The 21,696-nt window shown below is 33.2% G+C and overlaps 3 protein-coding genes across 4 annotated transcripts; 1 reads left to right on the plus strand and 2 right to left on the minus strand.

The window, feature by feature from the left end:
• Window positions 1–2,973: 2,973 nt before the first annotated feature.
• On the plus strand, window positions 2,974–5,235 carry LOC148546458 (protein FAR1-RELATED SEQUENCE 5-like). Its single transcript, XM_088499220.1, has one exon. It carries the CDS (start codon window positions 2,974–2,976, stop codon window positions 5,233–5,235), a length of 2,262 nt encoding a protein of 753 aa, XP_088355346.1.
• Window positions 5,236–12,088: 6,853 nt separating this feature from the next.
• LOC107616618 (RNA-binding protein) lies at window positions 12,089–14,951 on the minus strand. Of its 2 annotated transcripts, none has more exons than XM_016318573.3 (5): window positions 14,695–14,951; window positions 14,449–14,581; window positions 13,606–13,846; window positions 12,522–12,656; window positions 12,089–12,426 (listed from the first exon to the last, which is right to left on the minus strand). In XM_016318573.3, the coding sequence occupies exons 1-5, from the start codon at window positions 14,787–14,789 to the stop codon at window positions 12,302–12,304; spliced, it is 729 nt and encodes a 242-aa protein (XP_016174059.1). In that variant the 5' UTR covers window positions 14,790–14,951; the 3' UTR covers window positions 12,089–12,301. The 2 variants fall into 2 exon arrangements, with proteins under 2 accessions (XP_016174059.1, XP_016174057.1); XM_016318571.3 differs by having other exon boundaries at window positions 14,449–14,587; window positions 14,695–14,860.
• A 656-nt stretch (window positions 14,952–15,607) lies between these two features.
• Window positions 15,608–21,696, minus strand: LOC107619554 (PB1 domain-containing protein tyrosine kinase). Its single transcript, XM_016321844.3, has 9 exons — window positions 21,419–21,696; window positions 18,556–21,240; window positions 18,171–18,470; window positions 17,665–17,820; window positions 17,258–17,421; window positions 17,032–17,179; window positions 16,651–16,770; window positions 16,433–16,520; window positions 15,608–15,940 (listed from the first exon to the last, which is right to left on the minus strand). The coding sequence occupies exons 2-9, from the start codon at window positions 20,833–20,835 to the stop codon at window positions 15,762–15,764; spliced, it is 3,435 nt and encodes a 1,144-aa protein (XP_016177330.1). The 5' UTR covers window positions 20,836–21,240; window positions 21,419–21,696; the 3' UTR covers window positions 15,608–15,761.

Consider the following 21,696-nt stretch of genomic DNA (forward strand, 5'->3'; position numbering starts at 1 on the left):
TGCCATTGGACCAAGATTTTCAAATGGCTTCAAATTGACTTGACTGAAGAGAAGAGTGTTGTCTTGACTAATGTAGCCAAGATTGATGACAGCACTCTAAGACAGATGGGAAGAGATCCGGATGCCCAACAACCTCAGGCTCAAGGGCAACCACAAGACCAGGTGCAAGCACAAACAGAGCCACCCCCACCACCACCCCCTCCTTCGCCAACAATGCAAGATTTGATGGATGAATTGCGAAGCATGAGAGTATATATGGAGGAGCAATTTGCTGATATGAGGCAGCGTCAAGACAGGCAAACGGAAGCTATCAATCGTCAAGGAGAAGCAATTGATAGTCTATGCACTAATCTTGGCATCACAAACCCAAGGGGCATCATCCCAAGGCCTGGACCATGAAGAAATTGTTTTATAGCAATATTCTTGTACAAGCATGCCTTGCTTTGATTTTTACAATTCATGTATAGAGTTCTTAAAGGTACTAGGTTTGTTTGAATTGTAAGACCTTCTTGGATGATGGAATGAATTTAGCTAACGCTTTTTTAAGTTGATCTATTTTCTTAAGATGCAATCAGGTCCTGAAAACAATGTGTTTGGATAGATTCAATCGATTGTTTTTTTATCGCAATCGATTGAAGTACACTTAAACACTGTTCCAATCGATTCATTTGTTCTAGCAATCGATTGGATTACACTTAGTTACTTCTTTAATCGATTGGTTTTGAATGCAATCGATTGAAGAATGGGTGCAATCAGGTGTATGGATGGATTCAATCGATTGTTTTTTTATCGCAATCGATTGAAGTACACCTAAACATTGTTCCAATCGATTGTTTTGTTCTAGCAATCGATTGGATTACACTTAGTTAGTTCTTTAATCGATTGGTTTTGTGGGCAATCGATTGAAGAATGGGTGCAATCAGGTGTAATTATGGATTCAATCGATTGTTTTCTTATTGCAATCGATTGAAGTACACCTAAACACTGTTCCAATCGATTGTTTTGTTATTTTAATCGATTGGAGTGCACTTAATTACTGTATCAATCGATTGTTTTCTAAGTACAATCGATTGAATTATCATCAATTTCAATTTCAATCGATTGCATATAAAACCAATCGATTGATACTGTAATTATATGTACTCCAATCGATTAAAATAACAAAACAATCGATTGAAACATTGTGTTTAAGTATACTTCAATCGATTGGTGGGGGCTTGATTTCGTTTAATCTATCTACCAATTTTGAAACTTCTTCTTTAAATATGATCCGTCTAAGATTATTATTACTATTAGTTGCCAAATTGACGGACTTTTGTTAATTTGTTTTTTCCTGCTATTATTATTATTATTATTATTATTATTATTGTTATTATTATTATTATTTTGAATTTCATTTGAGTATTTAGCTAATTAATGATAATTATCATCTATCTTTAAAATTCTATCTTGTTTTTGTAAAGTTTTATTTTGATTTAGATACTCTAATCTTATCTTTTCCTTAATATTAAAATTATAAATTGGTGAATAATCCATCACCAATTATTCAATCCCACCATTAAAATCGTGTATCACTCTCTTTATAAAAAATCTCATTGTTTTTCTTTCGAACATCCATCCATCTACTAAATATCCAATTTTTTTTATTTTTTATCAGTCTATTTAATATCCACCTTTTGTTCATCGTTAATCGACAATCACCGTTGCACCAATCAATCACCGTTGCACCAATCAGCAAAGATCCAATCAATTTTTTTCATTGTAGTGTTCAGAAAACAATCCATCGTTTTGATTACAAAATCGAGGTAAGTGGATAGAATATCTAATTTTCCTATTATTCGTTTCGATACTTTATTCGTAAAATTGATTGTGTAATGAAAAAATATTTTTTTATCTTTTATTAACTGACAAGACATTGAGAATTACTAAAAAGTAAATAGATGTTATTATTTTTTATTACTAATTGGCTAGCAATCAGAGACGGACCTAGAGGGGGCGAGTAGTGGCCTGAACCCCCCAAAATTTTAAGAAATTATACTTATATATAAAATTTGTGTTTAAAAAATAAAAACAAATATTAGGTAATTTAATAGTTTTATATGTATTATTTTTCACTATGTAATAGATTTATGTCTTAATTGTTAATTCACTAATATCTTTACCTAACTAATTTAATATCATACCCTCAAGTCTTTGTACCTTTCAAATTAGTTTTTTATATAATAATTTCTATATTTATTTTTTTTAAAATCATTTGTTTTTTTATATTAATATATTTAACATTCATATTTTTTATATTAATAACAACTTAAGTAGTTATGTTTTGGTAATCACATTATGTACTGTAGATATTATTTTCTTGTAAAAAATATTAATTCTTCTTCTAAATTCACATTGGTAAAAGAAAATTTTATAAAGATATCTTATATATTGTATTCTACAATGGTACCGTGTCTTTCAATTAATTAATAATTTATAATTTATTTTCAAATTTTTTTAAAACTTTTGAAAGAATGAATTTTAGTTAATAAGGTATGTGATCATTTTTAACAAACCCCGTTATAAATTATATGGTATTTTATAAATTTGTAATGTACAATTGTTAAAGTTATATTTTATTTATGTAATTATCATATTAAAAATAAATTTGTTGGAAAAAGTTATAATTATATGTATCTTAATAAATCCATTAAAAAACTAACTCCAATAACTATATGTTTATTATTTTTATAGGTTAAAAAAAATTATATAAAAATTGGCACCTCAATATTAAAATCTCTGGATCCGTCCCTACTAGCAATATACGAATCTATCTATTGTATATAATGTTATAAGATGGAGTGTATTGATTTTTTTTTTTTCATTGGACATTTTAAGATGTCAGGTATATTTACGGACACTGAGATGAATGAGCAATACCAGGAGGACGATGACTTTAACCAACAAGAAGAGCTAGTAACTGACCAAGATATGATGGATGAACAGAGTGAATTCGAACAAGATTTCAGAGATATCATAACCGAGGGAGCATTTTTTTCTGAATCTGATACGTTAGATTATATCGTTGAAGCCGCTTATGCGGTTGACTCCGTGCAAGACATTACATCTGTGAAATTTAGTGAGAATTTTGCGGAGGACATTGGCAAATACCACTTTTCTACTTTGCAGCTTGCATTTGATTTTTATATGAAGTACTCAAAGTCGAAGGGCTTTAGTGCAAGGAAGAGCAAGACCTTCAAGAATAGTAGTGGCGATATTTACAGACAACTGTTTGTATGCCACAGGCAAGGATTCAGGATGGAGAAATATTACACGATGGAAAAAAGGAAGAAGGAGCCTAGGTTGGAAACAAGAACTGGATGTGAAGCCCGAATGGATGTTAAATTTGTACCAGAAAGTGGAAGGTGGCATATCTTTTATTTCTCTGACGAACACAACCATGATCTATTGGATACACAATTCAGTGCTATGTTGCCTGCCCACAGAAAAATGTCAGAGGCAGATATTATGCAAATGATGAACATGCTAAAGTCAGGGATCAGCACCTCGCAGATATTTAGTCTTCTAGCTAGCCAAGCAGGCGGATACGAATTTGTTGGCTATGGTCCCCGAGATATGTACAATAAGATTGCTCGGGAGAGGCGTCAAATTCCTGGTGATGCAGCACGAGTGTTGAAGAAGTTGGAGGATATGCGGTTGAAGGATCCACAATTATATTTCAAGGCATGTCACGATTCAAGAGGTCTGTTACGTAATTTGTTCTGGTCTGATGGGATTAGCCAACTAGACTACCGACTCTTCGGGGATGTTATTGCTTTTGATGCTACGTACAAGAAGAACAAGTATAGTTGTCCGTTAGTAATATTCAGCGGGGTTAACCACCACAACCAAACAACTGTTTTTACTGCTGCGTTAATCGCAGACGAAACTACTGATACATATGTTTGGCTCCTGCGTCAGCTCATGTTTGCAATGAGGGGCAAGACCCCGACCTCAATCATAACTGATGGGGCCATGGCGATTAGGAATGCAGTGAGAGATGTATTTCCCGAAGTCAGACATAGATTATGCGCTTGGCACCTTATTCGAAATGCAACTAGCAATGTTGGAAATCCATCGTTTACATCTAAATTTAGAAAAATCATGACAGGAGACTACGAGATTCCCGTGTTTAAGCGTAAGTGGGTTCAGCTTATTGAAGAATTTGGCATTGAGGATAAGCCGTGGGTGATCAAGATGTACGAAGAGAAGCATATGTGGGCTACTGCATATCTAAGAGGAAAATTCTTTGCTGGCTTTAGAACTACATCAAGATGTGAAGGTTTACACTCAGTTGTGGGAAGGTATGTGGGGTCGCGGTATGATTTGACAAGTTTTGTAGAGCATTTTCAAAGGTGTGTAGCACACATGCGCTTTAACGAATTTAGTGCTGATTATGAATCTACACGTGGGGTGCCCGTCATGCAAACTTGTATAGAGCTGCTAGAGAGATATGCTGCTGAGTTATACACTCATGAGATATTTCTTTTCTTTCGGCCATTTCTCTCCAGAGCTGGATCAATGCGAGTTCTGAACATAGATAATAACGATGATTGCATAAAATACATTGTGTGTAAGCATGGGAGGCCCGATTTTACGTGGACCGTTGATTTTCGTCAAGAAGAAATGATCTTCATGTGTACCTGTTTACGAATGGAGTCATTTGGTATTCCGTGCGAACATATTGTGAAAGTTCTGGTTGACAGAGACATCCGTGAGATTCCCCGGTCATTGGTATTGGATAGATGGACAAAAAAGGTTAAATCAGCACTCAATGATCCAAATGGGTTCACCAGGGATGCTGTTGTTATTAGTCGTCAAAGTGCTTTGGTGGAATTTTCTAAACAACTGGCTGCTGTTGCTGCTAAAATACCAGAGAGATATGAAGAGACACGTGATTTAATTATGGAATTGTACTCATCTTACAAGGCTGCATACGAAGGAGATAATCAACCTCACTCAGGTGTTGCTAGAAGTATCAATCCGTATGTGCATCCAACCACTGGAGGCTCAGGACAGCCATCTAAGAGGAAGAAGCGGCAACGTTGTAGTGTTTGTCAAATGGAAGGACATAAGAAGACAACATGTCCTTGGCAAAAGGACATTGACAACAACGTTTTAGAAAATGAAGCAATCGGTTCGGACGATGGCGACATGTGTACCGAAGCAACGGCTGAGTTAGATAGTGATAGTTAGCAACCTCCATAATCTTTAATGTTTTTGGGCAGAAAATCAGTTCCGTATTTGTATTTTTTCTTTTTCACTATATTAATGAGATTTTATACATTCTTCCAATATTCGTGCTTATGCTTTCTATGTGTAATGAGATTTTATATATTATTTTATTCTAAAATGGTTTTTTTGGTTAGACCACGATTGGACCGGTTCAACCAGTGAACCAGTAATTATGTCGGTTCGATGACCGGTTCGGTTTTCTGAACCTTGCTCATAATACATTCATATACCTAATACGTTAGATTATAATATGTTTATTTCTTTGTCTTTTTTATATATATGGAACTAATGATTATTTTTTCACTGCCATGTGTAGAAATAATTATTTTAGAATACTATATCATTAATTCCTTCGAATAAATAATACTATGTGTAAGTTGATCTTCGATGAATAATAAGAAGGGTAGAAAAACGGCTGATGATATATTTTTAATATTGTACATACATGTTCCACAATATTTCACAATAATAATATACTTGAATTAATCATTCTACTTATATGACAAGATGAATTTGCTTTCTTGGTGGGATTAGCAATTGGTTGCTTACAATTAATGACAATCTAGCTAGGTAATAATCCTAGACTCCTAGCTGTTAGTATGTAGTTAGCTTCTTTAGTTTTTCCATTTCAATTGTAATCCACTAATGTTCATTAAATTGAAGTAGCTAAGTATGAAACTAATTCGGTTATAATTCGGTTGTAACGAACTAAGATTCGGGTTTTAAAATTAAGTAGTTACAAATATAAATAACGATTACAAGAGTTTATTTTCATAAACACGATTAAGATGGATAAATTTAACGTTTGAGTAGAAAAAAAATGTGTTTTCATTTTTTCTACTTTAATTTCTTTTCATAATTTTAGAAACAAGTTGTAACATACAAATATTATTTTCTTAATAAGTAAGAGAAAATCGTCATGGTTTTATTTTGCTTTATTTATTTACAGATTTATCACTTATAGTTTGAAATAATATTTGTATGGGATGGTGGTTGATCTAATGTTTGTATGAGCTGGTGGTTGAAATAATGTTTGTATGAGCTGGTGGTTGAAATAATCAATGGAAATGACATTACTTCATGATAAAAATATGTGTTTTTAAAATAAATTAAACTAAAACTCCATACGGTGCATAGAAATAAAGTAAAATTGCGAAAGATAACGAAGCAATACATTTCTATTTAAGAAGTCATTTAAAGAAATATATAAAGAAGTACATCCACTAACTCTAACAAATAAATACGCACTAACCAAAGTATTACAGTCTATCTACATTAATTATAAGAACTGTGCATATTCCAAAACTCCTCGACCGATGCTATAATCTGTGGCTTCTTATGGTTGATCCGACTCCGGAGTATATGCACCGCGGTTATCATGCGAATATCGTGATCATCAAGCTACATTTTATACATTATGAATTAGTACAAAAAAATAGGGATTAAGATTTAGAGATTTATTTTATAAATGCTCACCTTATTGTTACCATATAGCTTAAATTCATAAGTCATATCCATCCACTTCATCACCCAAGTTGCAGAGTTCAAGCTTGAAGAACATTGAGGTATATCTTCTGGTCTTTCAATTCTGTAGTCATGAAATTGTTTATTATACTCTTGAATGCCATCATCCTTGTAAAAGTACGACGTGATGACTTGCTCCAGTACGTGTGCCTGATTTCAATTCACTGGTTAAATTATAAAAAACAAAATAAGATCTAATAAGCTTATATAAAATTTTCCACGGACTTACTAGTGTCTTCATAACACGTTCACGATGACGAATTCTGTCATCATTAAAATGGGTGTCCATGTGATAGATTGTATGCTCGCAAACCGATATTACCATTAGATACCAGTGGTCATCCTCTTGAATAGGAACATATATCTAAACCATAAAAATTTGCCCCTCGGTTATGTATGCTGATAATGAAAAACTGTATCCAACAATGAATCTTACGAAAAAATTCTTACAAATTTTAAATCAGCTTGCATAAATTTATAAATGTAGTCTTCCATCTTCTTCTTTAAATCTTTCTTGTTGAAGACATCCACCTAGTTCATTAATGCAAACCAATATAGTCTTTAGTACATGATAAAGAAGTATAGTTCTATATTAGCATTACATTTGTTACGAAAGATAAATGAACTTATCTTTTCAGGGGTTATAGAACATACCGCAAATCTCGGTGGAAGTTGCCATGTTGTCTTGAAACTTACATCAGATTGATTATCAGTGCAGTTCAATGCCGCTAATTCAAAAATCTGGATCACAATCCAAATATATTACGAGATTATGCCCAGAACCAAACGTAGATTAACTAGTAGATTACTTGTGTACCTTATCAGTAATGGGTCTGCCAGGTATGAAATGTTCAAAGTCTGATCTAGTTGCTCTGATTGTATCTGTTACGACAAGCTCTTCACTGTATCAAATAAAAACCGAAACTCATTAGACTGGCCCTCATTCATCGACAACAAAGATAATATTGAGTTAACTTACGATGGATCTAGCGATGCTGAAAATATATATGCACAGGCCTTTATCTGATCTTCCAAGAGACGCATGGTTGGAGTTGGCTTAAATTGACACTGCATTGACTACAAATTTTAATACAAAAGTATTAGCAATTCATCACTAAACGTAATAATTAGCCGTGCCCATAAGTAACTAGATAATTTAAGTGGTAATTACGTTGGTAATGGAAAAGAAATAAACAGGTCTTCTATAGTCTTTTGTGGGTTGGCTCAGTGCATAAGACGCCTTCGATTTATTGACTGATTTGGGCTCAATCTTTGGCTTTCTAATTCCGCCTGGGTGAGTGAACGGTAATTTTTTCTGCGTCCCCATAATGCTCTTACCCTAAGGAAAAAAATAGAGACAGTATATTAATATTATCATGTTAAGAATATCAAATAATAAGAGTTATGAAATTTTACTACACATATCTATACCTTTGACATATTTTTCTTTTTTGATGCGGATCTTATAGTTGGAGATACTGGTTTGTCCATATTGAGCTTGATGTGGAACGGATCATCGTAGGTGAAAGACGTATGATCCAGTACAGTAAGATCATCATCATCGTCTGATATAGCCGTATCAATATCAATAGCCGAACACTTAGCCTTCAATCTTGAGATTGGATGTCTGTTTTGTACAGAGAACTTGGTCGGAGTTACTGAATCATTGTTCAGACTGAGTTGTGATATCATTGTCTCAATGCGACTTACAGATTCAAAGATTTTATCAATTATTTCGTCCCGAGCCATGTTTACAATTTTCATTAACTGCAAAAAAGAATGGTAAAAAGGTTATAATATCTAAATTATTTTACGTAATATATATTAGTTACTGTTTGTCACATCAAATTACCTCCATGTTAGAGAGGACCTTATCCACTTTACTAGACAATTCTTGAACTTTATTTAGATCCTCGCTTTGAATAACATCGTCATTAATAACTTGGTCATCCTGTAGAAAACAAGAAAAAATTAAAGTTTAAATTACTCGTAATACGTTATACTAGATATTAAATACCCATTAAGGATTACCTTTGCACTAGGAATTGTAGTTCCAAGTTGATCACCAAAATCAACTTTGATAAAATCACAGTCCAGTGACATATTCTGTGTGTTGGTAGCATCATTTGAGACCCCCACTATATCTTCGTTAGAAGGAATATCCATGATTATTATCAACGGAAGAATATATTAGGGGTAGACTTGGTTGAAAGGCAAATAGTTAAAATAGTTTGTGAACGTATACAAAATTAGTCGGATTGAACACGTATATATACCCAAAAAAGATAACAAAATTTAAATTCTATCTTTTAAAAAATTTGCGAAACAGCCGAATAATCTTAAAACTGTTTAAGATATCTTATCTTTTAATTAAAACCAAATACTTTTCAATTTCAACTTAAGAACATATTTTCAATTTAAGAAATTAAATTTGATCAATTTATCTAATTATATCTTATCTATAATTATCTTTAATTAGCTAAATACTCAAATGAAATTCAAAATCATAATAATAATAATAATAATAAACAACGTAACTTCTAATTCAATACGCATGGTTTGGGTTTAATATATAGCGATTTTGAAATTTCAATCGATTGGATTACAATACCAATCGATTGAAAGCTGAAAAAAACACATTTAGGACACTTTCCAATCGATTGGAGTTTCAAACCAATCGATTGAATTAGAAGTTACGTGCAAAGTTCAATCGATTTTTAGCCGTAACCAATCGATTGAATATTGAGACCAATCGATTGAATTACATAAATTTAACATTTAATTCATTGTTCAATCGATTGGTTACTTTCACCAATCGATTGATTTATGCAAAACCATGCTTACCAGCAATATACAATCGATTGTTTAGTGATAAACTGAAATCCAATCGATTGGGTTAAATTTCAATCGATTGGTTTGATATTCCAATCGATTGGATTTCAGCGAAACACGATTTCATGAATGCTCAAGAATGTCTCGGATCGAATGTAATATTTTAAGAAAATTGGGATCCATGGAGGATATAATTGTTGTTGTTTTTGTATTTGATTGTTAATGAACATGATAAATTTATGATAAATTAATTATTTATAAAATAAAAAATCGTTTTTATAATTATATAAAATATATAGGGTCAATTTATAATTAAAATTAGTTAAAGGCCTATGTAACAGTTGTTAAAAAAAGTTAAGAAACATGTTTTTTTACTTGGACCACTAAGTGGTCCAAAGGTTCCTGGACCACCGAATCCTGAGCCTCTTAGAAGTTAGAACACATGTTAAAATTATAAAATAAGAAATTTTTATTAGAAATATAAAAAATTTAAGTTTTCAATATATTTATTTTATATTTATTAAATAAAAATATTTAAAATTTTTCACTAATAAAAAACTTATCACATGTATATTAGCTATGCCCTTAATAAAAAATATTAATAAACAATTAAACACATAACTACCTATTAATCTTTCAGTATTTACTATGTAGTAATCATGAAATAGAAAATTAGCTATAAGCTAAATTAGTCCACTAATGTTTTAAATGAAATATATAAAATAGTAGTCATCTACCAAAGAAATTAGGAGTATTCATAAATGAGATCGGATTATATATGCAAATTCGTAATATTTATCCATATCCGATTCGCAATAATTAGATCCACATGATTAGATCCAATTGATTCTGCACTCTAATCGAATCAGATAATAGATATCACATCTATATTCACAAATCCAATCCGTATATCCACATATCTGCATCAAATAATATATTTTTTATAATTTATTTTAATTAATAATTATTATTCATATATGTTGTATTATTTTATTTTTATTATTTAAAAAAATTAATTTATTAATATTTTAGAAATAAACATGTTTAAAAGTGTTAAAAAAAAGAATTTCATTAGAGTGAAACAATAGATTTTGTTGACCTTTTTCATAAAAATAAGTTTTTTTGATATTTTTTATTTTGTAGATATATCTGATCCACACATTTTCGCAAATGTGCAGACCAAATCGGTTCAAACATAAAAAGTGCAAATATTTAATCCAATTTGATGAGTTTAATGCGGATCAAATCAAAATTTTAGTCATATCTAATCATATATGCAAACACCCCTAACTATTGTAAATGTTTCTTTTCTCGAGTGAATACAAAAAATTTTGATAATTAAAACTACTTAAAAAGGAAACATTAGGAATTAGGGTTTAGCAATTGGAGACAAATTAGGAATCTCGAAATAAACTAGGGGAAGGTTAGTTAAAGCCTTATGTCCAAAACTACCTTGCATATAGAATTAGGGATCTCAACTTTTGAACTTTGATGGATCCTTTATTTTCTTGATAGATCCTTTATAATCTACTTTATCTTAAAGAGATAAAAAGATGCTTTTGTTTTTGGACTGGAAAGAGATGGCTAACAACTCAATATATTGCAAATTTCCTTAATCCAAGTAAAGTTTGCTAAACTTGTTTACTTTTTATTTTTATGCCCATCTGGCTTTGCAGTTAGGAATGAAAATAAGATTGTACAATCTACACGTTTATTTTTGTTTTCGAACCTTTTTCATGCAACAAAACATATTTTGAAACAATTTGAACAAAATTATACAATTATATCAGTATACTGTAAGTATTAACAACTAAAAGTAACTTTATTTATCTTATTTAAGTTTGGTTTGGTAAAACTTTTACTTTTTAAAAGTAGCTTATAAAAGCTGTCTTTTAAAAGATAACTTTTTAAAAGCTACAGCACTTGCGTTTGGTAAAATCAAATTAAAAATGACTTTTAATAAGTACAAGCACCACAATTATGTTTGGTAAAACAGTTTTTAAAAGTTGAAAAAATTTATTTTATCCTAAATATTATCACTAAAAATAAAAAATAAAAAAATATATGAAGATTAGGTTGAAAAATAAAAAATATATGAAGATTGTGTTAGAATTTGTGAAGGTTAGGACGAAAAGTTAGAAATATATGAGAATTTCAATGGCAATATAATAGCAAGAAATATGTGCGGGAAAATGAAAAAAATTTGGTAAGCATAAGCCAGCTTTGAAAAGCTCCCTCCTAGGTGCTTTCAAAAGCACCCCTAACTTTTAAAAGCCTTAAGCACAAGCATTTGGGCTTTTTAATTTACCAAACGCAAAATAACCTCCTGAAAAAGCTTTAACAAACTCAGCCTTAAACAACAGATACTTCTACCAAAAAAAAAAGTATACATGTTCTACAAACATTATAATGATTTACTTTCAATTATAATATTTAAAAATTATATATATAATAAGTAATAAATAATTATAAATGTTCATATATCACATTAAATACATTCTAAGAGCGTACAAATATTGCTCCACTTTGAGTTACATAGTCATTTCAATGAAGTATAACTTGAATCAATGCATTGATGTCAAAGGTATTTTTTTTTTCACTCTACAGATAATGTCAAATGTAAAGTTAAGCTAGGGATAGTGGACATAAACTTACATACACATACATAAAATTAATGCCAATCTACTATACCTCCAAGTGTGGTGGATCCAACTCCTTCCCATACTTCACTGAAACCTAATTCCTCATTGTCAACACCTTCCATGTCATAGTCCCACCAGCCGCGACCATTTGCATCTGCTCATAAAAAAATGTGAATAGTATGAATACAATATATTTCAAACATATTTTTCTAAATTCAATATATTAACATGCACTTGTGAAAATCATACAGTGATTATAGAGAGGTTTTGGCTTTTTGTTGCTAGAATTAATTTCAATTTGTGCTTTCTGTCCCTTCTGCTTGAACTTTGATTCACCTCCAAGAACCACTACATTATTTCGAACAGTTTGGCTCTGAATTCCACCTGTTAACATACAGAGCTAAGTAAAGTATTGAGAGCAAACAAAATTGCTATTAATTATTAAAACAGGAAAACTTTAAAATTACATAAACGCATCCACGAAAATCTCGGATCTATTTATTCCGTCCAACCAAACATTTCCTTAGGAGGAAAGAAAAAGTACTAGCAGTTTAGCATGTCCTTATTTGATCAAGAGTTCTACAAATATTTGACTTTTCACTTGGATACTTTATAGTGGCTTAGTCATCTTTTCATGGCAGTGCTTCTAATAAAAGCAAACAGAGCAAGGTGGCATATATTTCTCTTCATATTTCTAATTTCTGACCATTCAATTAACCTAGAACACTGAAATCATATGGGTAAAACTGGTTTAAAAATATGTGCATATAACCAAACGCAGTTAATTAGGTGATTTAGATGTCATATTAATGTCATGTTTAGGGTTTTACCATAAGATAATGTCATGCTAGCCACTAAGAAAAGGTGTACTGGTAATAGACAGCCTTCCTTAAATAAGACCAAATTACTGTACATCTGACCCGTGAAAGAGACATTTTTGTCCTCTAATTTGTTAGTCAGAATTGGTTGCCAACTAACAAAGTTCTTATCAAGAAACATGAAACTAAAACCAGGATAAGGCCCTCAACAAAATCAAAGGAAGCCCATGAAAAATGAAATTATGCTATTTGTGTTCCATATGAATTCAAAGAGATTGTCACAATAAATTATTTATACAAAATTTCAAGCAACCAAATACAGAACATCACATCTTATTAAGACATTAATCACTACTTTATGCAAAAGAAGCTGGTGGGCAATAAGTCAATAACAAGTTAAGAAAGTGGAATAACATTACGGAATTGAATTGTTTGCCTTAATGATGGTTTGAAACTTCAAGCCAGTCAATAAGAGTGCTATGCTCATATTTATTAGGATGTTTAGGAAGACAAACCTTCAAATGGATTTTTCCTTTTCCTTGACTCCTGACTTTCATCTGCCACTGAAACTGAATTTTCTAATTCATCAGCACAAAGAAAACCCACAAAGTCTTCCTTTTCTTCAGTTTGCTTGAACCTTTCAAAAACCCTTTGGTCATTGGCATTACCACACCTCTTTTCTTCAACTACAGGAATCGTCTGCTCCACCGTGGGTATTCTTAGACCCAGAGGTGACAGAAAAGGTGTTGACTTGCCCTTATTTTTCAAAATAATAATAAGATAAGATAAGAGAATAGCATCAGAAAAACAAACATGGTTTACGATTTAAAAAATGAATAAATCAACTGCCATGCTTTAACTTTCTTTGACAAACCTGTATTATGCAATTTTAGGAAGAACACTTGTTACGGAAAGAGTTGAGTTATTTGTACTTATTTATATACCATGTCTACAGACATTGGAAACTTTGTGTCTAAATAAGTAGAATTTCAAGTTTATGGTTGGAGAACTGGCGAGACTGTAATTGATAACACTATCAGTTAAAGTCCACTTCAAATCCCTACTATTTAAACATGAAACTCCCAATTTCAACGGACACACTAAATAAGCAATTAAAAATAAGTGAGTTTCTGAGGTCAACTCAGTTGGTGATTCTCTTTTTTGTCTTTTTATTTTGGTGGCTGGTAAACTGTTAATCAAAGCTAAACTTTGGATACTAGTACTCATGCCAAAAAAACAAAAATAAAATCAAATAAAAGAAAATAAAAATGAAGCTATCAAAGGACTATCCATAAAATTAAAACTGGAAGGAAAAAGGAAAAAAAAAAAAAAAGAAAACGATGATGATAGAAAATGACCTGAACTGTTTGGGAAAGAATGGAAGAAGATTTTGGCAGCTTCCGGTCTAGGAAGTTGGAGAGAGAAACATGCGCGTTCTGGCTCTTTCGTGAACCTAATTCATTCCTCGCATTTCTTTCAGAATCATTAAAGCTGGTTCTTTCACCAACAATTAATTAATTAATTTCACCGTGAATTCATCAAGTTCCTTCTCACACCTAAGAATATCATCAACAAGAAGAAGAAAATGTCATTATGTAACTTACGGATTGGATGGGAGAGAATGGAAAGTTGAATCTATGGATCGCTGTCCGAAAACCCTAATCGATGTGGATGCGGGTTTCTTCGACTTCGAGTTCATTCTTTCTTTCGCAGCTTCAGAATTTGAATCAGTGAATATGTGAAATGCATCAACGGAATTTGTTTTTTGACCTTTTGTTTACTGTGGAAGTGGTGAAATTTTTTTTCCCGGGGAAAGGAATGGATATATCGTTTTCTATGATTCGAAAATTTTATTTCGCGCCAAAAAAAAAATATGAAGTGGTTTTACTATGCTACCCTTCGTTTCTTTCTTCGCGGGAAAAGAAAAGTATATTTTGACAAAATTAATTAAGTAAAACTTTTAAACTTGTAAACAAATGAAATTGACAAGATATAAAAATGGTGAAAACTCAAATACAGTTAACTTTATACGAAGTTAATAGTTGAAAGTCATTAAATGATTTGACAGATTTGACTAAATTATTATTTAACGACTCTCAATCATCATGAAGTTAACTATATCTGAATTTTACCTATAATATTTTATTTTGAAAAAATGATATACAATTAAAGACAAATAGTCAAATAGTATTACTAATATTCTCACAACTCCAAGTTATTACTAAGAAAGGAAAAAAAAAAAGGAAAAGAGTATGCAATAAGAACGTTATTTCATAAAATGAATGAGATTGTGATTTATTTAATTTTTTTAAATGATGAGATTGTCACTGTTGATATAGGAACCAATGTAATACTATACATATCCATCAAATTTTGTCATATAGAAATTCCAGCCACTTTGCATGATATTGGCCGCTGACACTAAATGTGTCTGTTCAATATCTACACTCACTCTTTTTTTTTTTTTAACAAAAGCTTTGATTGCATAACGTGAAGCTATTTATCACAAAAATGCTTGCCATGTAAATGGTCTTTTTTTGCTCATTTTCATATTAAATATATACACTATGATTGCTATACAAACAATGCTAACTGATATAAACAGTTTTTTTTTTTTTTCCCATCTTTTCTGTCACAGCTACAATCATCATCAAGAACGAAATTCGAGTTTTCATCGGATATGCCGCTTATTTTGAAGTGCAACTGACATGCTTCGAAGCCTATTTTTTATTTCTGTAAAGGATGGCCTGACTTCAGGGTCAGGATTCCAGCACTCTTCCATAAGCTTCTTCCACTCGGAATCGCAGCGTTTCGGAATAGAAGGCCTGAGCGTATTATTGACAATTCCTCCTTCATTAAATGATTTGTAATAAACAAAACTCTCCATCAGAATTCAAACAAGGCTTTGCAAAACTTTTTTTTTATTTATTTTCTAAGTGACAGAATGGTTCAATGATGAAGCAACATGCTGATTGATCACACCACATGCAGCTAGAAAATCACATGTAACATGCACATAGGTGTATATATAACTTGAACTTGAAACTACTGGGAGGGGGAAGTATGTCTACTACTCCACTAATCCAACACTGGTAGATAAAATAGATTTTGTATACTAATGGTTTACGCTAGAAAGAGAATGATGTGGTGACATCTAAAATAAGAATAGTATTGTGCTATTGGCTAATTTTGGCAGATTATATTGGCATTTCTACTTCAAACATTGCTAACAATGATAATTTGATAGGTGTGACAAAATAGACAAGGCTCCAGACTCCAGAGGAATTCGGTAATAAAAACTCCAACGAAAGATGGATCTCAAGTTAAACATGAAATTCTTACCAATTATAGCACCACAGTGCATGTTAGCATATGGCTCTTCCCCAGTTAAGATCTCCCACATTGCAATGCCAAATGAGAAAACATCAACCTGCAGAAAGCAAGAAGGGAAAAGTAATCTTCAAGAGTGCACTTACAAGCAATCTCTTCACCAGTATGTGATTGGTCATATTTTTGTCAACCAAAAAAGGAGATAGAAACACCAAGACGAAGTTTCAAACCTTTTCAGATACCCGATTGTTACCATCTAGCAATTCCGGTGCCATCCAAGGAAGGGTTCCTCTGACACCACCCGAAATAAGTGTGTTGCGTTTAATTCTTGATAGGCCAAAATCTGAAACCTATTGATTGGAAAAACCACCAAGGAGTTCAGTTCAACAGAACACATTTGTTCCTATATGAAAATGAAGAACGTATATCTAGGAAAACGTAAACTACAAAACAGATGAAAATGAAAAAAGAATAAGAAAGCCTAATAATGTCTTCGAAAATTATAAATAAAACGTGCAGTTACAAACCAAATGTTTTGGACATCTTTCCATTCAAAGCCACGGAGTCAAAAATAAATAAATAAACAGATTCTTGTTTCTGTTACAAAATACCTTACATACTGGTCGCTCAGGATCCCCCAGATTAACAAGTAGATTATCACACTTCAAGTCAAAATGAACAATATTTTTCAAATGCAAATATTCCATGCCAAAGGCTGCATCCATTGCAATCATGATCCTTTTGCGACGATCAAGCACTCTGCAAGAAGCATATATGAGTGATAAGCTCTAAATTCGTGTGAAGTGTTTTACGACACAGATATGTGTGTTAGCTTACCTCTCCTTCTTCACGAGAACATTTCTTAGCGATCCATGCACCATGTATTCTGTTACTGTTGCCAATGTTCCATCTGGGCCATTTGGAACTACCCCATAAAATGCTACCACGTTTGGATGATGAAGAGTAGATAGAATCTGTGCCTCTCTCCAGAAATCTTTTGTCTGCAGGGAGAAAAAAAAGCAATAAACATATAAATATCAGAAAAAAGAGGTTATGTGAATAGCTTAATGGCCAGTAAGATGGATATTTTTCAAGCTAATGAAATCTAATTCTTCATTAAACTTGGCAGCATATTTCCTTCCATAACTTTTGCAAGTAACTATTCAAAAGATAAGCATAAGAAGAGTAGCATGAAGAAAGGATACCAGAAAAATTCAACTTTCTTATAATTTATAGAGACTTACCATCCGTTCTTGCTCGGATAATCTACCAGAGAAACAACTACTTTTTTTAATCCTCTTAATTGCAACATCAGTTCCCCTCCACTTTCCAAGATAAACAGTTCCAAAGGTTCCAGATCCTAGCTCTTGCAATTCTTCAAGATCAATATTCTCAATAATCTGCATTTTTGCAACTGAAAAATAGGTTACACAAAGAAAGAAGTTGGCTCTAATCCACCAATAACAACTGAAGCTGGTAAAAGTAAGAAAATTAGGATAAAACAAATTGTGACAACTATTGGATTAAGGGTGGAACAAGTCCCTACTTATAATTGTCAAGCTCATGCTAAAAGAATTTGTAAGCAAATTCAATATACCATTTCATCAAAAATAGAAGCAAGAACTTATATTTTTATTTTTTATTTGAAATAATACTTTACCTAATTATGTTAGATGAAGTTTGAATACTCATGAAATCATGATAGTATTGAAGATGGAAAGACAGCAAGCATCAATAAGTAGCTCCATACCTGTAAACCAAACTGTTCAGCTTCTGTTTCAGGAGTTGTATCACCAGGAGGCTTATTGATGTTTTCGCTGTCAGTATTTACAAGGCCATCTACCCTTTCCTGTGTAGGAGATGCTGATGCAACTTCATCCTCTTTGTCTAAATTTGAAGCAACTTGGGTGCATGACCGAAAACCTGTAGAACTACAATCATTGATGCTTCTGGAAGATTCTTTGTTAATGTCTGTGCTTCCTTCTTTGTAGTCAGGATCCTCGTGAGGTATAGCAACCTCTTTCATGGAAGAAGCACTCATGACCGGATACTGAATTACAATTTTGTAAATGATACAATTCTTATCTGCATGCTATTGTTAAGAGTTCAAAGTTTCAACAGAGATAGATACTTACAGAGATAGGCAGTACAGACTCTTGGCTAGCATGGGAGTCAATTGGCTGTAACTCAAAAGAGACAAGGGAAAGTGGTCGATTGTCTGCCTCTGGTGTTGCATATTGGTTGTGCAATGACGAATCTTGGCTCCTAATGGAAAACTCAGAAGCAGTTCTGTCTAATGGTGCACCATGTGGTTGATCCCTCCAGTTGCGTGGAGATTCTAAAGAGCTAAATGGTGCCACAGATACATTGCATTCACTGCTTTGCAGATCGGGCGAAGATGAGCAAAATCCATGTTGGTAGTTGATGCACTGTTCATCAAACTGAGCATTGTTTTTACCGACATGTTGCAGGTTCTCTTTACCAATATGTGTCAAGCCTTTTCTACAATGACTCATTCCTGAAATGGGTAAATTATGATACTTAGGTTCATGTTCCTGCCAATCAACTCGTGGCTGTGATGGACATTCTTCCAAATGACTTGAAGTTTCTGGTGATATCAATTTATCTCTCTCTACACTGGGTGGGAACTGCAAGTGGACTTTAAGGTTCTCTTCACTTTCCAGAAGTGATGATTCAGAATTAACATGTAACATTCTATAATGAGGTCCCGCTCTATCATCACACACAGGCAATAAACTTGACTTATGCGGATGGGAGACAATCTTGTCAAAATGATATGAACCTTCATTGGTAACCGAAGGTCTCTCGAATATCATATCATTTTGACCACTTATTGCAGAATATAACAACTCATTACTGTGAGTTCGTCTGTGAAAATGAAAATTATCACTAGGCTTCCTGAATTGGTCAGCATCCACTGTGTATTGATTAATGGGATGGTAATTCACATACGGAGGCCCTTGACCATGATTGTTATAGTATGCAATTGGATCAACATAATTGGTATTTTCGGTATACAAAGAATTGTCATGTGGAGCTTTTTCCATGACAAAGGGGAGAATGCTTTCATTAACAGCAATACATGGATGATCCATAAAATGCTGAACATCAGAAATTTTGGGATCTTTAGGTTGTAGGAAGCTGGGAGATAAAGAAGGCATTTGATTAAATTTGCTTGCTACCTGCATTGCAGTTAGAAACTGAGAAGGCTTTGGGGACTGGCCTGGCATATTTGTGGTGGTTGGGTTGCAATCCTTGGCCTCTAAAGTAAATGCAGCTGGGTGTGAGTCCCTATGGAAACCTGGACTATTGTAATCAGAGTTGTTTCCAAATGGGCTTGCCAAATTCTGCCCGCTAGGGTTCCTTCGTGGACTTGGATTGTGCATACCATTTACAGCAACAACATAATGATAATCAGTATCACTTGCCTGATTGACCCTTGCTTCATTAGAGCCTGGAGTCTCAGCTTCTGTTAATGGTATGAGAAAGATCCGTAGTCGGTTAGAGCCTCCAGCTCTTTCTAACTCTTCATACTCCTCAATCATATGATGAAGATCCTCATCAGAACAAACGGAAATGAGAGCATCAAGGTCCTCTCCAGGAAGCTGGTACCTGATAGTGTGAGTTTGATTGCAAATTGCAGAAGTCTTGCTCATAAGTTCCTCCCAAGTAATGTTCTTCCTGATGGATATGATCCGTGTCTCACCGCCCATATATCTGAGCTTCCCATCATTTGGCCTTGGAAGAATTCTTCCCCCGAAACTACAGAGAAATTTTATCTTATTGAAAAAACCTTCTGAGAATGCTGTTCCATATGCATGGCTTGACTGAGGAGAATCTACAACATAAACTCGATCACAACAACCTCCCTCCAAAACTTTACCTGAGAGTTGTCTTGTAAATTTGCCTGAGACTTGTCGAGAAAAATGACCAGATCCTTGCCTAGAAAAGTGACCAGAACCTTGTCTGGAAAGTTGACCTGATACTTGTCTGCTACCGCCAGGGTCAAAATGGAGCACGTTAAAATTATTCGGATAAGTCCTGTTGTCAACCTCAGCAACATATCCCCTTGGTACATAATACTCTGACATATCTGAGTTACAATCAGACTCTGATCTTATTAATCCAAAACCATGATTTAGATCCTCATGAACCATCTGATAATTATTATTGATATTGAAATCTGTTCTATTCGGAAGGCGCTGGTCTGCATCTGTTATGATAGGAAGTCTCCTAAAACCAACCCGATCGCGCAAGAAGTCAGCAGAAAATTCTTCACCAGTTAGTATACACACATTATCCACATCAATATCAGAAGGGATTCTTTCACCTGAACCAACAAATACCGTTTCTTTGTGTCCTGCACCTGAATTGCCATGAGCCTCATTACTCATGGTGGAAGATCTAATAATAAACTCCACAAAACCACCAGTTACAGCAGTGCATTGAGCCCTCAACGCCTTCTTCACATTAAACAAAGTTATTCATCGCCAAGTCACATATTCACACGGATAAATCCTTATGCTCTTGTCACCCCAAAGCAAAATCCTTGGATAGCAACTTATCCTATACAAGGAATTTCAAACCTTGAACCAAAAGCAATTTCTCACACATCATTTACCGTCTTAATACGCAAATTCATAAGGTGATACAACCACAAAAGTCCTTCTTAAAAAAATTAAATTCACCATTGACACATAGATAATTGCATTCGCCCACGATTAATTCAAGACAAAGAACCAACAAATTCCCAAGGCACTCTACGCTTAAAATGAACCTGCAACTTTGCCCCTTCACCTCTGCAACAACATGATTACACAACACAAATAGGAATAAAAAATAAACCTTTTTTTTTTATAAATCGCAAATGCATGAACATCAAACCAATATAGAATCACAATTCTTCTTTTTTAAAGAAAAAAGGAAGCTAGTGTCCAAATCTACAAATAAAAGCAAGAATGTATGTTAACAATGTACCCGTTGATGTACCGAAAAAGTGAAATTGGAGCTCGGAAGATTGGTGCAATGGGGGAAAATGGAAGGTTTTTGAGGATTGGAGAAAAATGAAAAGAGATAAAAGGAGTTGAAAGTGGGTTTTTGTTGGGAAGAAAGAGATTGGTTTGTGAGGCAATGGTTGAAAGGGTTGTTCCATGAGGGTCGGAATTTCAAAGGGATATGTTGGAGGACGCAGCATTTGCTTAAAATGGCACACTGTAGTATGGAAAGAGAGAGAGAGTTACACACAGAAAAACGAG

Source organism: Arachis ipaensis, chromosome B9, assembly GCF_059453495.1.
Source record: "Arachis ipaensis isolate K30076 ecotype BB chromosome B9, ASM5945349v1, whole genome shotgun sequence".
Classification (NCBI taxonomy): Eukaryota; Viridiplantae; Streptophyta; class Magnoliopsida; order Fabales; family Fabaceae; genus Arachis; species Arachis ipaensis.